Source organism: Camellia sinensis, chromosome 1 (genome assembly GCF_055761805.1).
Source record: "Camellia sinensis isolate YWXY chromosome 1, ASM5576180v1, whole genome shotgun sequence".
Taxonomy (NCBI): Eukaryota; Viridiplantae; Streptophyta; class Magnoliopsida; order Ericales; family Theaceae; genus Camellia; species Camellia sinensis.
In genome coordinates this window covers 172748348-172767487 of record NC_138961.1, presented here as the reverse complement: position 1 = coordinate 172767487, position 19140 = coordinate 172748348, and the positions used below count along the sequence as shown (strand labels likewise).

Here is a 19140-nt window from a genome sequence, read left to right as displayed (position 1 = left end):
AAAGTGAGAGAAAGTACAAATAATGTACGAGACTACTCCAAATAAATTATGACAAATAAAATGGATAAGTATAACATCTTATTGTTTCAAAATGTTTAAACAAAATAAAAAGCAAATAAGGGGCAGAGTTGTCAAATGCGACTTCAAAGAGTTTGACTTTGGGGACATTCTATATACACACACCCTTTCCTCTCTATACAAATCTTTCTTAATACACACACTAAAAAAATAAATCCTAATATATTTGACTCACTACACACACCTATTATTCCACATATACCCTCAAATGTAAATCATACACACGCACCCCCTCTCACACACACACACCCGTGAGACCCCTTTCATACACACCCATCTGAGAACCCCTCTCACACACACACCCATCTCTCACACTCTCCACCGTTCCTCTCCAAAAGCTTCATCCATCCATTTGTTTCATTGAAGTTTTGGCATCATTGAAGTTTTGCCATTGAAGGGCATTGAAGGGCATTGAAGAACATTGAAATTTTCACATTTTAGGTTAGTTTACACAGATTATAATCTTCTCATTCCTATTTTATTTGTAATGTAGGGTTAATTTTTGTCATTTTCGAAATTTTCAGTCCACTGTTATTGCCGTGTTTCATTCGGCACTGGTTTTTCGAAATTTTTGTTTTTGTTCGGCAGTAGAGTTCCGAAATTTATGCTTCCATTCGGCACTATAGTTCCGAAAATATTGATTTGGTTCGGCTTTCAAGTGCCGAAAATAAATTTTTTTTTCGGTTTTCAACTTCCGAATATGAGCTATAATTTCGGACAACAAGTTCCGAACAGAACAGGTATTTTCGGACAACAACTTCCGAACAGAATAGGTGTTTTCAGACAACAACTTCCGAACAGAAAATAATTTTTTTTTTTTTTTTTTTTTCCTTCTAACACTTAATTAAAACGCTTAATTATAACACTCACTACACACACTCTCATTAATTTTACACACACTCTCATTATAATTTAAAACACTTATTATTTACACACACACTCTCATTAATTTTGCACACACACTCATTACACACACTTATATTTTAAAACACTCTCATTAATTTTACACACACAGACCGTTATTATTTACACACACATACTTAGTATTTTTTGCAGATAATATGGATTCTGAATATCAACAACGTGTCCCACCTACTGCTTCAAATAGACGACGTCGTGAATTAGATGTAGACCATCAACGGGGACGAGGTCAAGGTCGTGGTCGAGGTCGTGATCCAGTTTCGGTAGAATATGATATTCCCAGTGCCAGCCAAAGTGGGGGCCGAAGCCAAAGACGAGTTGAAGGTTATGATATGCCTGACATTGGTATGGAGGATACCTCTTTACCTGATTCTCCTCCTGTCCAGGAAGAGTACCTTACTCATGCTTTTCCAGGTGGACCGAATGATCCGTCAATACTGCGGAGTTTCAATAGTCATGTGGCTGCAGCTATTTGGCACGGGGAGGTAAACATTCCTCAGTAAAATTGAAATTCATTTGTATATGAGTTTTTTTTTTTTTTGTGTGTTGTATGGTAGTTTGTAATGAGATATCATTTGTGTTGTAGGAACGAGGGCCCCTAAAGTGTCATAATCACTCTTCCAAGATCCTTGCATGGCCATGGTGGTTAGTAGAGAACAACACCAGATTCAAAGCCATTATTGAGCAGTCTGGACTGTCACAGTTAGCTCGTTGCACTTATCGGTTCGTCAACAAGCTTCTAGTCTCATGTTTTGTTGAGAGATGGCAACCTGAGACGAACACATTTCACATGACAGTTGGTGAGATGACCTTGACCCTGGATGATGTTGGCACTATTCTTGGCCTTCCCATTGTAGGCAAATCAGTCAGCATACCAGATGTGACAGATCATCATGGAGTTACATTACTCGTTTATGGCTTGGGGATTACTGAACGTGCAGCATATGAAGAGGTTTCTTCTGCTGGTGGCAATTCAGTCAGGCTTGAATGGTTGTGAAGTCAGTTTGCTGGTGTCACAGATTCAGACCCCGAGGAGGCTATACAGTGCGCTGCAAGAGCTTATTTATTGTTTCTGTTGGGATGTACACTCTTCAGTGACAAGAGTGGCGGCAGGGTTCCCGTTGTTTACCTCGGCTTGTTGATGGATTTGGGATCCATACATACTTATGCCTGGGGTGCTGCTGCATTAGCATTTTTATATCGACAGTTGGGGTTTGCTAGCCGGTCTGGGGTTAAGCAGATGGGTGGTTATATGACTCTTTTGGAGGCGTGGATTTATGAGCACTTCCGAGCATTCCGACCTCATCAGAACATGGGCTACACTGAAGACATGCCACATGTGTACCATTGGGCATCTAGGAGAGAGGCGGGTTCCTCCATTGACCATTTGAAATCTTTTCGAGCCGAGCTTGACAGTTTAGTAGCTACTGATGTAAGTTTACTCATCCTGCGATAATTTTAAGACTTCCATTTATCTTACCCTTTATGTACTTTAATGCAATAACACTTTTACGTTTACAGGTTATTTGGGATCCATACCACAGCTGCAGAGACCGGCATCCATGTAACCCGGTTACGTTCTACCATGGATGCTTAAAGTGCTTAGACGTTGTCGAACCGTATCATCCAGATAGAGTTTTGAGGCAGTTCGGCAGGGTTCAAACCATCCCAGATGCACCGCTAGCTCCTAGTCGTGGTGCACGAGGCAACATATCTGCACGATATGCCGTCATGTACAGATACTTGGATAGGATGTGGGAGGCTTGGGATAACCACGTGTTGTCTGCGCAACGGAGGAGCACACCAGTTCGTCAGCCTTGGCAATGTGTACCGGGTTACATGGATTGGTATAAGAATATCACGCACCTATATGTCGAGCACATTGATGAACCGCGTGTCCATGACCATCAGGATTTCAGCGAACATGCGGATGTAATCTATTATCCTCTCTGATGCATATGTAACTTACTTTTTTTTTTTTTGATATGTTCCCTAAAATGTGATATTCTTTTCAAATGCAGCGTATTGCACATGCACTGCAGATTTCACATCCTATTATTGACGCTGGTTATGAGGAGGGGATTCGCCATCCTTATCGACTTTACCAGGCTATCGAGAGTATGACACATGTTCTTGAAGGTCAGCACATTGACGAAGCTGGACCTAGTTCTGCTGGACCTAGTTCTGCTGGACCTAGTTCTGCTGCAGGTTGCTTTCCATCTTCGACGTTGACATACAGTCGTAGGCCTCGGCGTAGGCATACAGCTGATTCGTGACATGTTATGTTGTTACATGTTATTTTTTTAGTTGATGAATATTGTTTGGTGTTTTTTGTAAGATGACATTGTTGTAATGGTAACAGTGGTTAATATTTTCTTATTAGAATGGAATGACAACAATGGTATTGTAATGACCTTTTATTATTAGAATGAAATGGTAACAATGGTCGTTGATTTTGTAAATGATATTTTGTTATTACAATGGAATGGTAACCATGGTCGATAACATTCAATCCACATTGCAAAATATAACACATCAACATAAAAAACACATTCATTAATTTCTTCCATAATTGTAACATTGTCAAATGCATACATGTGTCATGCGACATCAACAACATCAAAAGTCTCTCGAGTAGCTACATTATCATGAATAATGTCCTTGAAATGTTGAATGCGACGCACATATACATCATCCCAGTCCACAGCGCAAGGGTGACGGTATTTTCTCCAATTAGTGGCAATAGGAGGAACTGGATGGCCTGGCTGCAACAAAACCTGCACCAAATATCAATTGACTTAGTGGTCATACCTCATAACTTCTTCTACATGCATAAACGAAATTGATAAGTTTCTGTTATACCTGCACGAAATGATTTCCGTTGACAAACCCAATGGCAATCTCACGTCTATCAAGTTGAGGTACTGGCACGGTTCTAAGAGGTAAAAAGGTGAGACATTGCTGTAAAGACAAGTGGTATAACACAAGATTGTAGCACGATGCAACAAGATGGCCCATGTCTGGCATAGTCATCCAATGTGAGTATCCAGGACTGTCTTCAAAGTATGACAATATGCTTGTCAATTCTTCAAACCTTTCATAGGACCCATAAAGTGTAATGTATTCCTCTTTGTGTGTGTGCAGCTCACCCAATAGGTCACGCCTAACCTGAGCCCAATCATCTTCTGTATGACCAATTGAAGCAGCTATAGCCCTGAAACCACAATTCCCATCTGCAGCTACATCCTTGACAAACTTAATATATGGTTTTAACCCAGTAGGGAAAGCATCAACATATGCACCAGGTTTCACTGTTCTAGTAATGTATGCCTTCCCTTTCGGGTTCACCTTCTCCTTTCCCTTAACAGGTCGCTTCTTCTTGGTTTGCAGAGTAGAAGCTAATGTAGTGATTTGAGTGTCCCTAGGTGAGAAGGAATCATGTCCAGATTGCACTAACTCAAATGCACACGGGTCACGACGGGTAGAAACATTGATCTTCTTATGATCCCGAGGACGTGTTCTGGGCTTCACCTCCGGCTCAACAAGAAAAGTGCTTTCCGGATATACAATCTCTTTCAACTTCTTCAAAAGCTCCAATCGCATGGTTCTATCACTTTCATTAAACTTGTTGACAAACAACTCTACTTCTGCATGACAAGTCACCTCTGTTTCCTCTTCTTTCTTGCATATGGAGATATGAAGTTGCCTCCACTGTGAGTGTATGGTAGCAAGTGGTATAGGACGATCTTGTCTGATGTAGTCAGCAATCTCATGGGCGCAAGGTAAACCATGAGTGTGGCGAAGGACGCATCCACAAGCTTCAACATCAATACCAATGGAATTGGCTCTCTTACTCTCGACAAGCAAATACTCCAATGCAGAGATAGACACATTCCCCCGTAGCTCCCTGAATTGAGAAGGTTTAAATTGATGTTGCACAACAGTTAGACTTTTCTCAAATGAAGCCTTGATATCAGTGTGTTGCAACTCAAGCAGACTGTGTATTTTCTCAAATGATGCCTGAAATGAGACTTGACATGAACCCAATTGTCTTTTAAGTTTTGCATGTGCACTCTCAGCCCTGTTCAATTAAATGTAAGTCAAGTTAAAATCAAGTACATGGCAGTTATTAATAACATATTCAACAAAAGTAATGTTACCGGTTCGTTGTAACATTGCCACAATGCATACACGTGTCTGTCCATGCCGCCACAAATTTGTCCTTGTAAGGAACCAACCAAGTATCCATGACATATTTGACTGCATCAGGATAACTACTGAATTCCTTAAGTAATGATTTAAGACGCTCCTCGTATTGAATTTCAGAAGATGAATACACTACAGAGTTCCACTCATGGTTGAACTTCTCCCATTTTTGTTGTGTCTCAAACATTTTCTTGCATTTCGTCAACACATTCTTACTGATATGCCAACGACATAATAAATGTCTGGCACTCGGGAATATCTTCTGTATGGCATTCATCAAGGCTAGCTCTCTGTCAGTAACAATAACTGTTGGCACAACAAACCCATCCATGACATCACGTAATGTGGCTAACACCCACGCATAGTTATCGACCCTCTCATACTGTAAGTATGCAAAAGCTACAGAGAATGTCATTTCAGTTGATGTCACTCCCACAATTTCAAGAAGAGGAAGCCGATATCTGTTGGTTTTATATGTGCAATCCATAATTAATATACGTGGGAAAGACCGAAATAAGTCCAAACTGGTAGGATGTGCCCAAAACAAGTCAATCACAGTCATCGTGGACTCTTCAGACCGATGGCGCTCAATGTAATTATACTTGGCCAATTCACCCAATAAGTGTTGCATCTGTGATCTTCCAGCTCTCTGTACCACCCTGTTTCGATGGCGTACATTGTAAATGGTTTTAAGTGTGCTTACATTGAGGGCATCTCGCTGTTTCAAGGTTACTAGGATTTCTTTTGGCCGAACCATGCTCGTTGACATATCCATTAACAATGCTTTCTCATCCTTGGATAGCCTCCCCGCATATGAATGTCCCTCGAGGTGCTCCGCAGGTGGATGATTATGCAATCCGCATACTACAGTCAATGTCCATTCATCATATGTGGTAAACCTGTGAGCCCTCATATCAAAAGGACAACCACACTTCTTCGTACCAGTTATTCTTGATGTATTGTTGCCATCATGTTTTAACTTCTTTGTTGCTCTATATTGGCCACTCCTCTCACAAGCAAGATACATCCTGGGTCTTTTTTTCCCTCCACCATAGTCTGATGTTTTGATTACAATGACCAAACCATTTCTCTTTCCAACTTCACGTACCCAGTTGAGCAATTCATCCTTACTTTTGAATACCTACAAAGTTAAATAAATATTATCAAACATTTACATTTGGTGAGCAATTCAAAACATAATCGTTATAATTTCGTAGACTGAACCTGTTCAGTTGTGAAATGAGTGGTGTAATCTAACACAAAATTCGCGCAAACCTGACTCCCTCGAGTTGACACATATTCCTGCATGTTTTGTATAACATTACAAATTTTTAATGGCATTATAAAGATTAATTTGCAATTTGAAACTGTAAATTTGGTATGCAGTTTGCAAATTTGGAATATAAAATGGAAAAAAAAAATTTACTTCATTCGGAAGTAGTTGTCCGAATGTTTTTCCAAATTTCGGAAGTAGAATGTTGTATAAGTTAACATTTTTCGGACAACAACTTCCGAATTTATATATATGTTTCGGACAACAACTTCCGAAATTTATCAATTTATTCGGACATCAACTTCCGAAAATACATAATTATTTCGGTAGTACATTTCCGAACAAAATAAAAAAATTCGGCACTGGTTATCCGAACGACGCTGCGAAAAAAAAAAAAAATTAAACTCACATTTCCTTCGCTCTGCTTCACATGAATACTTATTTGCTGATTTTCAGAAGACAAATCCTCCATCACAAATAAGTAATGAAGAATGAGGAAGGAAGAATGAGGAAGACAGCTTGTGGAAGGAGTGTGGAGCTTGTGCAAGGAGCTCTGGTATGGAGCTCTGGTATGGAGTCTGTGTGTGTGGATTATTTAGCAAAATGAGGAAGCAGAGGCATTGCTTGCAACGTGTGTGTGTATTGAGAGGATGTGTGTTTATTTGAATTGTGTGAGATGTCTATAATGGTAATTTTATTTAGGAATAAAATTGTAATAAAAATAAAATTCATTAAGTGTGTGCAAAGAGTGAAATTGATGTGTGCAAATAGAGGCTCCCTTGACTTTGCCGTCTTTTGTAGTGTTATTGGTTGGCGCCTTGGCGGTTTCTTCTCCCCAAACTCTCTCTCTCTCTCTCTCTCTCTCGCTCCACTTCCTAGAAAACATCTTATTCGATTTCAGATCTGTTCGTCTGAAACCTAGACACAGAGAGAGAAAGAGAGAAGTCAATCCGATGGCGGTTGTGTCTCCTCTCGCGAAATACAAGCTGGTGTTCCTCGGCGATCAATCCGTAGGCAAGACCAGCATCATTACTCGCTTCATGTACGACAAATTTGACACCACCTATCAGGTAATTCTACCCATCGTTCTCTCTTTCTCTCCCATTCCTCATAACCTCCACGTAATTCTCTTCAAATTTGCTTCTTTTTTTTTTTTTTTTTTTTTGTATTCGTTGATTTGGTTTTCAATCCAGTTTCCAATTTTTATTGAGGTAGGGTTTTTCTGAAATTTCAATGATGTTCCGAAGAAAATTTCACGTTTTTTTTAGTAATTTTCGTGGAAACCTTGCATGTCTTGTGTTTGACGATGGTTGATTTGGAAATGTAATTTTAATGAATTAAAATGTTTGGCCAGTTTTATAGCTTTAATTGTAATTCTCTCTGGTTCTTTAACATGTTACATCTTTTTGTTTTTCAGATTTGGTTGACTACTTAGAGTTCTAGTTGTGGTTTACCAAGAAAAATTGCTCATGTCACAAAAATTCAAAATTCTTATATGGACATTGGTTTTAAAACTAGATTTGTGAAATGTAAAAACTAGACTAGAAATTATTGAACAATTTTGAAGAGGATGTTTCACCAAAGTAGCCATAATGATGCAGTGGTTAGCATGAGTGCTAATCCTTATGTATTAACCATACTGGAGAGAATGAAATCAGTCACAGAGAGAGAGTCAAGTGTTGGTTTGGTTCTTTGAAAAAGACAGAGGAGAAGATCAGGTATAAAGAAAAAAAAGTTAATCGATTAATTAATAATTTTATGATATATCAAAAGGGAAGGGAGAAAAGAAGAGAAGTGGCCAAAATTTATAAGCCACAGGTTTTCTTTTGGTTAGGGACTGGATTGGATCTTTCCTATGTTATCTCAATGGAAAATGTTAACAACTAAAATTGTGGGATTTTTTAATTTCTTTTTGTCAGTTACAGAGAAATGAACAGAACCCTGTTGGCACAAGGAAACAAAGAACTGCAATTTTTATTTATTTCAAGATTTTGCCATAGCATCCCTTGGATCTATTCAATGTCTAGGACCTTGTAGTAGAAATTAATTCTTTTGAAAAAAGAAAGAAAAGAAGTTATAGAACATAAATTTCAGACATTAAATTTGTAAAAGAGTATATGGTACACATCTGGTTTGGTAGACTGCAATTTTACTTCCGTCGTTTAAGTTTCTGAACCTTATGAAACCATGTCCTTAGCTTTCGAATTACTGCACCTTTAGGTGGCAAATTCTAGTTTTTGCATTAGATGTTTAAATTGTGGAAAAAAAAAAAAAAAAAAAAAAAACTATGCCATCTTGCGGTGTCCATCTTGCCTGTTGGCCAATCAATGATATGGTACAACAACTTTATTGGTTATTCATTTTTTTGAGTTAATTTTTTCAAGTTCAAGTTGTTCTTAAGATTTTGCTTACTTTTTTCCATTCGGATTGCAGGCTACCATTGGCATTGATTTTTTATCTAAAACAATGTATCTTGAAGATCGAACAGTTCGCTTGCAGCTTTGGTAGGATGTCTTGCTTTCCTATATTTCATTTATTCAAGATATACCAACCATGTGCTTCCTCGTCTATTTCTCCCAACTTATTGGTATTGTTTAAAAAAATTTAAAGCACAAACATGGAGATTCTACCATGACAATGTGGAAATAATATGAGGTTACTTTTGTATTATTTAGGTGTTGTTTGATAAAACTGAAAACTGAAAATTAAGTACGGAAAACTGAATGCTAAATTTTTTAATCTAAAAATATGTTTGGTATGTATTGAAATTTAAGTGTTGATTCAATTAAGCTGTTTGATCTATATAAGCATCTGAAGTCTGAAAATAATAATAAAGTTTAATTTTGTCTTTATACTTTTTACATTGAAATGTTTAATTAGATTCTTTTGTCACACTAATATAATTGGTTAAAAAAATTATTGTAATCACAATTATAACATTATATTTCAAACATGCACAAGTTAGTACATATAAAAAGTTAAAATCATAAGAAAACAATGAGTATTTTTTTTTTTATTTAAGTATTTTTTATTTTTTATTTATTTATTTATTTTTCAAAAATAGTTCGGAAAACTCAATTAAACAATAGTTTTTTTTTTTTTTAAAGACCTACTAGAGAAAAACCAGATGAAGAACCAAGATAAAGACATAATAAAAATTTCCGCAAACATATATATATGTATATATATACAGACACACAAGTTGATACATATATATAAAAAAAAAAAAAAAATTCATAAACAATGCATTCATATATATACATGCAAGTTAAATCCAAATAAAAAAGTATTTTTCTAGACTTACCTTTGCTTGCCTCAATAGATGAAATTGGTTTCCTTGGGAGAGCAGCCAAAACCGTGAGAGAAGAGCAGAAAAAGTGAGTAAGCTTTGAGAAATAATTTTTCTAGACCTAAATCACTTAGCGCGTTAAGTGATAAGTAAAATGTAGGCTTTTTTTTTACTGAAAATTATAGCCTTTTTTTAAGTGGGACTTAATTTTTTAAGTGATACCATATATGTACAATCAAACCAGCTTAATTAAGAAATCACTTAATATTTTCAATTTTAAGAGCTGAATTAGGTTATGAAACACCCCCTTAGTATATAACGTATTGCGAAGTATAATTGTTGAAATATTCCTTTTTTCCCTACCTTTTGTTTTACTGCTGTTTAGTAATTACTGAATATCCTCCTATTTAAATAGTAATTATTTTGTATACATATGTAGCTTCATATCTCTGTTTAGTTTTTTCTTGTAATTAAGCAACATCAGAAATGTTTTGCAAATTGTTTATGGGTTTATGTGAAGCATGTGATGAATTTTTTAAATGTACTATTCATTTTCTTTTCTTAAATTAAATATCCTAAGTTCACAGGGACACTGCCGGGCAAGAGAGATTTAGGAGTCTTATTCCAAGCTACATTAGAGATTCTTCCGTTGCAGTGATCGTCTTTGATGTTGCTAGTGAGTATTGTCTGACTTAAAGGAGAAAAGGGTCTTTCATTACTTCTATTATATCTTGCTGTTTTCTGCTGTTTTTTTCCCCTTGATAAGCTTCCAGTTTTCATGCTAATTTGAATACATTATGCATAAAATAAGGGAAGGGAAGCTGATTTCACCGTGGCTCTATTTTTGTTCTTAAAGGCTTGATTTTAGGAAGGGAAAGGGATGAATATGTTTCAGAATACATAGTCTGCAGACTCTTTTCTTGTGATTGAGTAACCGCAGCTCTGCAAAAAAGATGTTTGCATATTTATACATGCCTACCATGTCCATAGTACATGCATAAAGACATACATATTATCATTTTTATGTATTTCGTAACTTGTATTTCCTACTGCATTGAATAACAATATTTACATAGTGATTAATCTTCTGTTGATCTCAATTTGTGTTATGTTCTAAGACGTGTAGGGTTTAATTGTCATGCTACATTGTCATGATGCAGATCGGCAATCTTTTCTTAACACTTCCAAGTGGATTGAGGAAGTACGTACAGAACGAGGCAGTGATGTTATTATTGTTCTTGTTGGGAATAAAACTGATCTTGTTGATAAAAGGTGAGGAATGGACTGAAGTGTTTCTTATTTTATTGTTTAACACTGGCGATTTTAGTGAGCACTTACACATTACAGAGGCCTCCCTTCATATCTAACTACCAATTGTATGGATATATTTTTACTGTCCGTATTAGATAATGGTCAGGAAAGTGGGCTGCTTGCTTTACCATTTTTCATGTGCAGAACTATATTGTTGGTTTATTAAGTTTTATTCTTTTGGACAGCTTCAACCTTGTTATCTCAATTTGTTCCCCGTTACCTCCTAGATATTTTCCTTAATTCTATTGCAATGTCAGGGCTTCTTCTTATACAATTTCCAATAATATAAGGATTCATAATTATACGTGTACTGACTACCAATGATTTTCAAACAAAACATTGATTGTAGTTTGTAATATTGCTTTTTTCAATGTTTAAAAACACTCTAGTTTGTAATAATGTTTTTGTTTCCTGTTTTTGTTTTTAAAAAAATTTGAGAACTGGAAACAAAAATATGTTTTGTAACTATTTTCGTTTCCAAAAAAATGGCAATAATCTTCAGAATTTGACATGAAAAAATTTGTTTTCACTTGATTTCAAAACAAGTTTTAATTCCCTCCTCCTTCCCCCACTGCCTCTGTTCACCCTCCACTTCCGACCACCCTCTCCAGAAACTCACTAAACATATTTTTCTTGTTTATGTTTTTATATGTTTTGAAATATGTACCAACACATTTTTTGTTTACAATTTGTTTGCAAAAAAAAAAAAAATTTGTTACCAAACGCCATCTAAAATTATGTCTATTTTTATTAAGGAAATGAAGGTTAGCATTCTTCTTCTTCTATATAGGATCATTCTGATGGCTCTCTTCTGGTGATCAAACCAGGCAAGTGTCAATTGAAGAAGGAGATGCCAAGGCTCGCGAATTTGGAGTCATGTTCATAGAAACCAGTGCGAAAGCCGGATTCAATATCAAGGTGGAGCGACCTTGAGCCCTTCATGCATTTTTCTTATAAAGAAGCAATGCATTCAACAACTCATAATACAATAATGGGGAGTGATCTCCCACTCTCACACATCCCTTATACATTGTTTTCTCGGGGAATAGTTTTTCTTTTCTAGGATTCTTCCCAATGGCATGGTTAAGTTCATAAATTTTCTATCCACCTTGCATGATGCAAATGCTAAGCTCTTTTCTTTTTCCTCGTGTTTCTTGTACCCTTTTTTCTTCACACTTGACATATCCTAATTCTAGTATATAATTGCAGCCTCTGTTCCGAAAGATTGCTGCTGCTTTGCCAGGGATGGAGACCCTTTCCTCCACAAAACAGGAGGACATGGTTGATGTGAATTTGAAACCTACTGTGAATGCGTCCAGCACAGAGCAGCAAGGGGGAGGTTGTGCATGCTAAAGAATGTAAATAGGGAGGGGAGAGAGAAAGAGAATGAAGCATCAGTTCGAATAGCCTAATACCAAAAAGGAAACAGCAAATATGATTTTGAAATTCTAAACTAATACGAGATTGGAGCAACTTTGATGCTTTCTCTTCAATATAAAAGCAATTGTTTCAAGTCTTGGGAAAGAGGAAGCTGCAGTGGTCTGCTCTTAAGGTACTAGAAGTTGATAGTTATTCCTAGATTTGTTTTGTTATTGAGATTACTATTACTATTTTTCTTGTTTTTTTTAATTCAAAAATTTTCTCTTTAGTGAAACCATATGTTTGTATTTGATTTTGAATCTGTATCCGCGAATTCATTTTCAGTAGACATTTACTTTTAGGATCATTGCATTTTGAAATACCTAAAATCATTCACAGCTAGATTTTCTTACGAGTTCTTTACGTTAGCACAGTTTTGTTTCATTTTTCGGCCAAGTATGAGTTCCTAATGGGATCATTTGGTGAATATGTGCTTTCTGAAACTACAAGCTTGAACAAAATTGGGAATGAAGCTTGTCATGAATGTACTTTTTGTTAATAATGGTCGTAATAAATCCTAAGAATATTGTTATGCATTATGTTATTTATCATCTGGTTTATTAAGTTGATAGATTTGTTGTGTATATTCCTCAACATTGGTTACTACATAGGATATATGCATAGATTCATTAATGTTACTTATAAATATTCCAATTGAAGCCATGTATTTCAGTATTTGTATTAGGAAATTAGTTACATAGGCAGACCCGTGTTGCTTGCTAGTTTGGTGTCCTTTTGGAATGTGGGGTAATGGAAGTTTCAATGGTGAATGATATACTTACTATGTGGAAGCCATAGTCATGGTCTTCATGGGATAAATTGGGGCAAGTGATTGCTGCTTCTGCCAAAATATTTCAGTACTAAATCTTCTGTTAATTTGCCGCCAGAAAAGCCACTTTGGAAGCTCGTAGGCCCAAAACCCTGATTTGGTGGTTATCTTTTCTTTTTTTTTTCTTTTTTTTAAAGCTACGTAGATGGGGATATGATCAAAAGAGGGGACTCACTTGTGGAGAGATTTCAAAAGAGGCTGGCAAGATGGATGTGGCGTTACTCATCTAAAGGGGGAAGGCTTACCGTTATCATTATTCACTGTCTTGTCTTTGGTGATGGAGCGACTAGAAAGGATACAATGGGACTTTAATGGTTTGGGGATCATGAAGTTGGAATTTTTTAATTAAGCTTTTTTAGGCTAGTGATTATAGAGATATATACATGTGAGCAAGATAGTTACTAGATGAGGGTGATCACTTCAAAATATGGAATTGTGTGGTTGGATTGGATCACTTTAGAAGATTCTATGTCCTACGACAAATTCTTGAGAAGGGGGTGTATTCCATGTCCTATCATTATTCACAAGGAGTGGGGTTGTATTTCAATCAAGAACCAACTAGAATTGTAGTTGGGAGAGGGGAGAGGGGAGATTTTTTAAGGCATTTACGGTGAGGGAGGAGAGTTTTGATGCGAATTTTTGTTCTTTTTTATTTTTTGATTTTTTAATGTTCATATTGCGATTGACCTATAAGCTTCCATGAGGACTATCTTTGTGAAGGAGGTCAAATTTTTGGGAGTATTTCTTTTTGTAAAAAATAAATTGATGTATATTATTGTTTGATGTATATTCCAATTACAAGGATTACTATTATATAGGAGTGTGTTTGGGAGTAGGTGGAGAGTAGGTGAAGTGGATGTGGTAGTGGTGTAGTGGGTTAGGTTTAGTGGAGTAGGTGAGGTGGTAGTGGTGGTAGGTTTATGGTAAATTCTAACAGCCCCCCGCAAACTCAAGGAGGATAGAAACTAACCAACTTGAGTTTGAAGAGAGGAACAAAACAAGAAAATACATAAAAATAAAAAAGGATAGGAGACACTGTATGGTCGTGTCAGACCATTGGTGAAGACACTGAAATGTGGTGTCATAACGTGGTAGAGGACACTGTATGGTGGTGTCATAACGTTGTAGAGGACACTGTATGGTGGTGTCATAACGGTGTAGAGGACACTGTATGGGGGTGTCATAACGGTGTAGAGGACACTGTATGGTGGTGTCATAACGGTGTAGAGGACACTGGATGGCGGTGTCAGACCGATGTAGAAGACAGTTTATGGGGTCATGTCGGACCGTTGTAGTAGATAATGTTGTGACAGTTGTTGTGACAGTTTACGGAGTCTTGCTGGACCCTTGTAGAAACTAACCGGAATCAATGTCGGGACAGTTTACAGAGTCTTGTCGGACCCTTGTAGAAACTAACCGGAATCTATGTCGGAACAGTTTACAGAGTCTTGTCGGACCCTTGTAGAAGTCGCACCCTCAAAAGGTGTGCCCAATCTTTCAAAAGGCGTGCCATCAAAAGGCGTGCCCAATCCATAAAAAAGCGTGCCATCAAAAGGCGAGCCGAAGTCATAAAAAGATGTGCCGGACATGATGGCGAGGCACGTGAGTGCCTTGGCTGGCGCGCCCGTTTGTCGTCTGGCGTCAAGTGGCGCGCGATACGCGTGGCTGCCTCGCTATTTAACCAAGGTTGATGCTGAGGCTGAGGCAGACAAAAAACTTCTGAAAATCCTCTGAAAAAAACTCTTCCTTTGCTGAGAGAGAAACTCTGTAATATTCTGTTGCCCAGAAAATGGCCTCTTCGTCCCGCCCTCTGCTTACTCTCTTTCCCGACCTCAACGAGTCCACAAGAGAGATAACTGGTGCGGTGTCCCGTGAACCTCAACCAAACACCTCTGGTTTTGCTCCGTTGAACTTTCCGATGCGGTCGGTGGAGCAAAAAATGGCGGTGCAAACTGATATTGAGGCCAATCAGTATACTCTGAAGTCATGTGTGGAAACCATGACTGCGGTCACAAACTTGTCGCACCGGCTGCAGAGCAGGACAAATGAGGTGCAACAGTTAAACTCCTAGCTGGCTCTACTCCAACGCATGTATAAGGATGCGCGAGCAGAGATAAGTGTGCTAAAGACAGAAAACAAGGAGCTGAAGCGGAAGGCCACTGTGATGTTCCGATTTGGAGGGCCACCATATGCTGTAGTGGAGGAGCGGGGAGGAGGCAACTTGCTTGGTGGTCTAGGAAGCACGGAGGCAACACCGGCAAGGGCCGTCCAAGACGGAGGCAAGAAGAAGAGACCGGCTGCAGAGTAGAGAAGAAAAAAACCCGCCTGTGGATGTGGTTGTTTGGGTTTTGTTTGTTTGGTTTTTTTTTTTTTTGTTGCGGTTGTGATGTAAAATTGGGATCGGGATTGAGCCCGGCATGAAAAAAATGACAAGTTTGTGGAATGAAAACCGAGTTGGTGGTGAAGTATTTTTTTTTTTATTTTTTTTTTTATTTTTTTTTTTTGTGTGGTGAAAGGCAAAAATTGATTAAAAATAAATAAAGAAGTGGGAATAGGTTTAAAAGTGGACACTGCCAGTGGAAAACATAAGTGTATGGACTATTTGATAGAAGAATACTAATAATAAAAAATAAAACAAGTGAGACCACTTGGGTGGGTTTTTCTTTTTCTTTTCTTTTTTTTATTTTTTTTTTATTTTTATTTTTTTAAACGTGATTGATTGAAAGCTGTGTGTGGCTGTCTGTCATGCATGTGTCAATGGTGTGGGTGTGGGTCTGGGTCTTTTTATTCTTTAAAAAGATATATGGCAGTGGAGTAACGTGGGTGCTTTGAGTAAAATATTATAAAGAAACATATATATATATATATATATATATATTAAAATAAAAGAAAGTGCTTGAAGTGGAGCAGTGTGTGTGCTTGCAAGTTCCAACTTCTGCAATGCTTTGTAAGGCATACACTGGCTTGATTTGAAAGACAGAATGCAGTGGATGTAAATATTAAAAATAAAAAGAAAGGAAGAGAGAGGGTTTAAAGTGAGAGGATGTAGTGGTGTAGTCTATCTATCATCAGCAAGAGGAATAGCAAGAACACCATAAGAGAAGCTTCAAGCATGTGCCTGGCGAGGTGAATCTGGTCCATGGGATTGAGAGAGTCGATTGGACGGCTCTGGATCTCGGTGACGCTGTAAACAGTGATGGACATGAAGACGAAGAGGACTCCGGCGACGGTTTTGACGACGAGAGGGCCTGTGCCTTGCTTGAGGCGGTCCAACGCCATGATGACGAGCTTCCTGAGAGGGGTTTTGAAGAGGAGGATCAGAATCACCACTAGTTCGACCAGAATCGCAGGGAATGCCAGATCCAGATTCTGCCAGATCCAGATTCTGAGGTGATTGCTCTGTCTCAGAAGAGTTTACTAGCTACCAATCGATTTGTATGTGAAATCTGCAGCAAAGGGGTTTTTCGGGCACAGGACTCTGATTTTCTTTACTTGAAAGAGAATCAAAAGACTCGGATTGAGTCACAAGAATGGGTTTTAGAGGAGACCAAGAAGATCTTATGATTGCGATGTCTTCGGAATCGCCATTGTCGAATGCGACATTGTTCCATACCTGAAGATCTGATGCGTTCATGGCTTCTGGGTATTGAAGAACACTCATCTCCAGTAATGTATGAAAACTTTTGAGAGAGAGATGGTGATTTGTAAGTGGATTCTTGGAGCGTTCTTGAGAGAGAGAGAATTGTATGTGTCTATGTGTGCAGGTTGAAGAAAGGAAATTTCAAGGTATGTGTAGAAAATTTTAGCAGACTAGGTTGAGGTCCGACGGACGGCTAAGGTGAGGTTGCCGCCCGCCGGTGAAGCGAAAATACTAGGTTCTAAACCTGCTCTGATACCATGTAAAAAATAAATTGATGTATATTATTGTTTGATGTATATTCCAATTACAAGGATTACTATTATATAGGAGTGTGTTTGGGAGTAGGTGGAGAGTAGGTGAAGTGGATGTGGTAGTGGTGTAGTGGGTTAGGTTTAGTGGAGTAGGTGAGGTGGTAGTGGTGGTAGGTTTATGGTAAATTCTAACACTTTTTACGTGAGAATTGAATGAATTAGCCAATCTTCTTGGATTGATATATGTTATTCCTAATGCAGAGGAGAAACTTAAGCTATGGAAGATGTGAAGGGAGCTTTGAGGTGAATTATCCCCTTCTGAGAAAAACACCGTTGATGATTTAATTAGACATCAAAAAGTCATTGTGAATTGGTGCTACTGTGTAAAAAAAAAGGGAAAAAAGAAAAAGAAAAAAGAGTTGATTGATCACGATTGATAAGCAACTCATTCATCCCTAGGGTGCATCCTATGCATTTTTTAGGTTTTGTCAAGGAGAGATGAATTTAACGTTTTTGCTGAAAGATGGGAGAGTCGAAAAGTAATAGAAAGAATTTCGTATCATGTTTGGTGTTGGATCATTTGGGGCTAGTGCAACAAAAGATTTTTGAGGGGTGAGGCAACCTCTTTATAGGTTAAGAAGTAGATTATATAGTCTTACTAGCAAGTGTTTTTAGATACAAGAAAAGGATAAAAAGTTAGGTACATATAAAATATTCGTAACACATTTTTCAAAATATTTATCATCACATTTCTAATATTATCAATATATATATATATATATATATTCGTATTCATAGAGAGGATTTAAGAATTTACAGTCTAGGGTATTTAATTCCCCTAGCTCATCAAATAGTTGAGAGGAAATACAATCCAGTGCCATGGACAAAAGTGTGAGCCATACCCACCCAAAAAAAATAAAGTGTCAGCCAATGTCTCTGTTGAACTTCAGGATATCTAGAGCTATCTCGAGGTGGTCCAAGCAATACCTGCAATGCAATCATAAATGAGATTACTGAAGTAATATAGACTTCAATTACTTGGGGTAATATAGCTCAATGTTGTGGTTTGATAAGAGGTCCACCATATGAATAAAAAAAAAAAAAAAGAATAAATACTAAAAGAGGTGTTTAAGTTTAGGCTATTGTCCAGTTGGCAACCATCTTTTAAGGGCGCGCGCAAAGTTTAACCCCTAAACTTGAAGAGATGCCTGTGTTTCTCAAAAAGCCTATCTTGAACCAGTGGCCATGGTTGGGTTACCTCCAGCTGCTCCCGTCTGTGTTGGGTTTGAAAGAACCTGTAAGTGGTTCACCTGTTTTGTATAGCGGACATTAAAGAATGTTTGCCCATTCCTTGATGAAAATGAATTTGTTTATGTAATGTAGTGTTTAAACAATAATACAAATTTTGATTAGTTCAAAATAATAGGTTTCATATTCAAAAAAATGTATTAATCCCACCTAAAAGCGTAGATCATCTATTTTTACCAATAAGAAAGTGTATTATTCACACATTCAAAATGCATGAATAAAACCTGACTCATTTCTTGATCAACTTTGAAATTCAAAAGAAACTTTCGAGGAGTTTCCATAAAGTAGTTTTTTCTTTTGGTATTTTTTGCTTCAAAGTTTTACAAGGTGGCACACCTTGGTGCATTGTTAATTCCCAAAGGGCTAGTTTTTGGTTTGACTACACATGTTGAGAATCTATTTGGTATCGTTTTCATTTTTTATATTTTCAGAAATTCATTTTTTATATTTTTAGAAAATAGTTTTATGAAACAAATTGCTTAACAAAATTTTCATATCAATTTCTATTTTTCTGTTCTCAAGAACACAAAAAGAAAACAAAAACAATACCAAAGGGGCAGAGTTTTCCAAAAGTCAATGATCTATAGAGTTCACATGTCCTACTGTTACCAATGG

General features: G+C 37.3%; 2 protein-coding genes across 2 annotated transcripts; one reads left to right on the top strand and one right to left on the bottom strand.

Annotated features, from left to right (window-relative positions):
* Positions 1-3534: 3534 nt before the first annotated feature.
* On the bottom strand, positions 3535-7081 carry LOC114316990 (PKS-NRPS hybrid synthetase cheA). Its single transcript, XM_082889126.1, has 3 exons — positions 5160-7081; positions 3862-5080; positions 3535-3776 (listed from the first exon to the last, which is right to left on the bottom strand). Exons 1-3 carry the CDS (start codon positions 6230-6232, stop codon positions 3600-3602), a joined length of 2469 nt encoding a protein of 822 aa, XP_082745252.1. The 5' UTR covers positions 6233-7081; the 3' UTR covers positions 3535-3599.
* A 140-nt stretch (positions 7082-7221) lies between these two features.
* RABH1C (RAB GTPase homolog H1C) lies at positions 7222-12839 on the top strand. The gene is made up of 6 exons (XM_028248483.2): positions 7222-7548; positions 8912-8982; positions 10355-10443; positions 10928-11039; positions 11906-11996; positions 12288-12839. Exons 1-6 carry the CDS (start codon positions 7432-7434, stop codon positions 12429-12431), a joined length of 624 nt encoding a protein of 207 aa, XP_028104284.2. The 5' UTR covers positions 7222-7431; the 3' UTR covers positions 12432-12839.
* The last annotated feature ends 6301 nt before the right edge of the window (positions 12840-19140 follow it).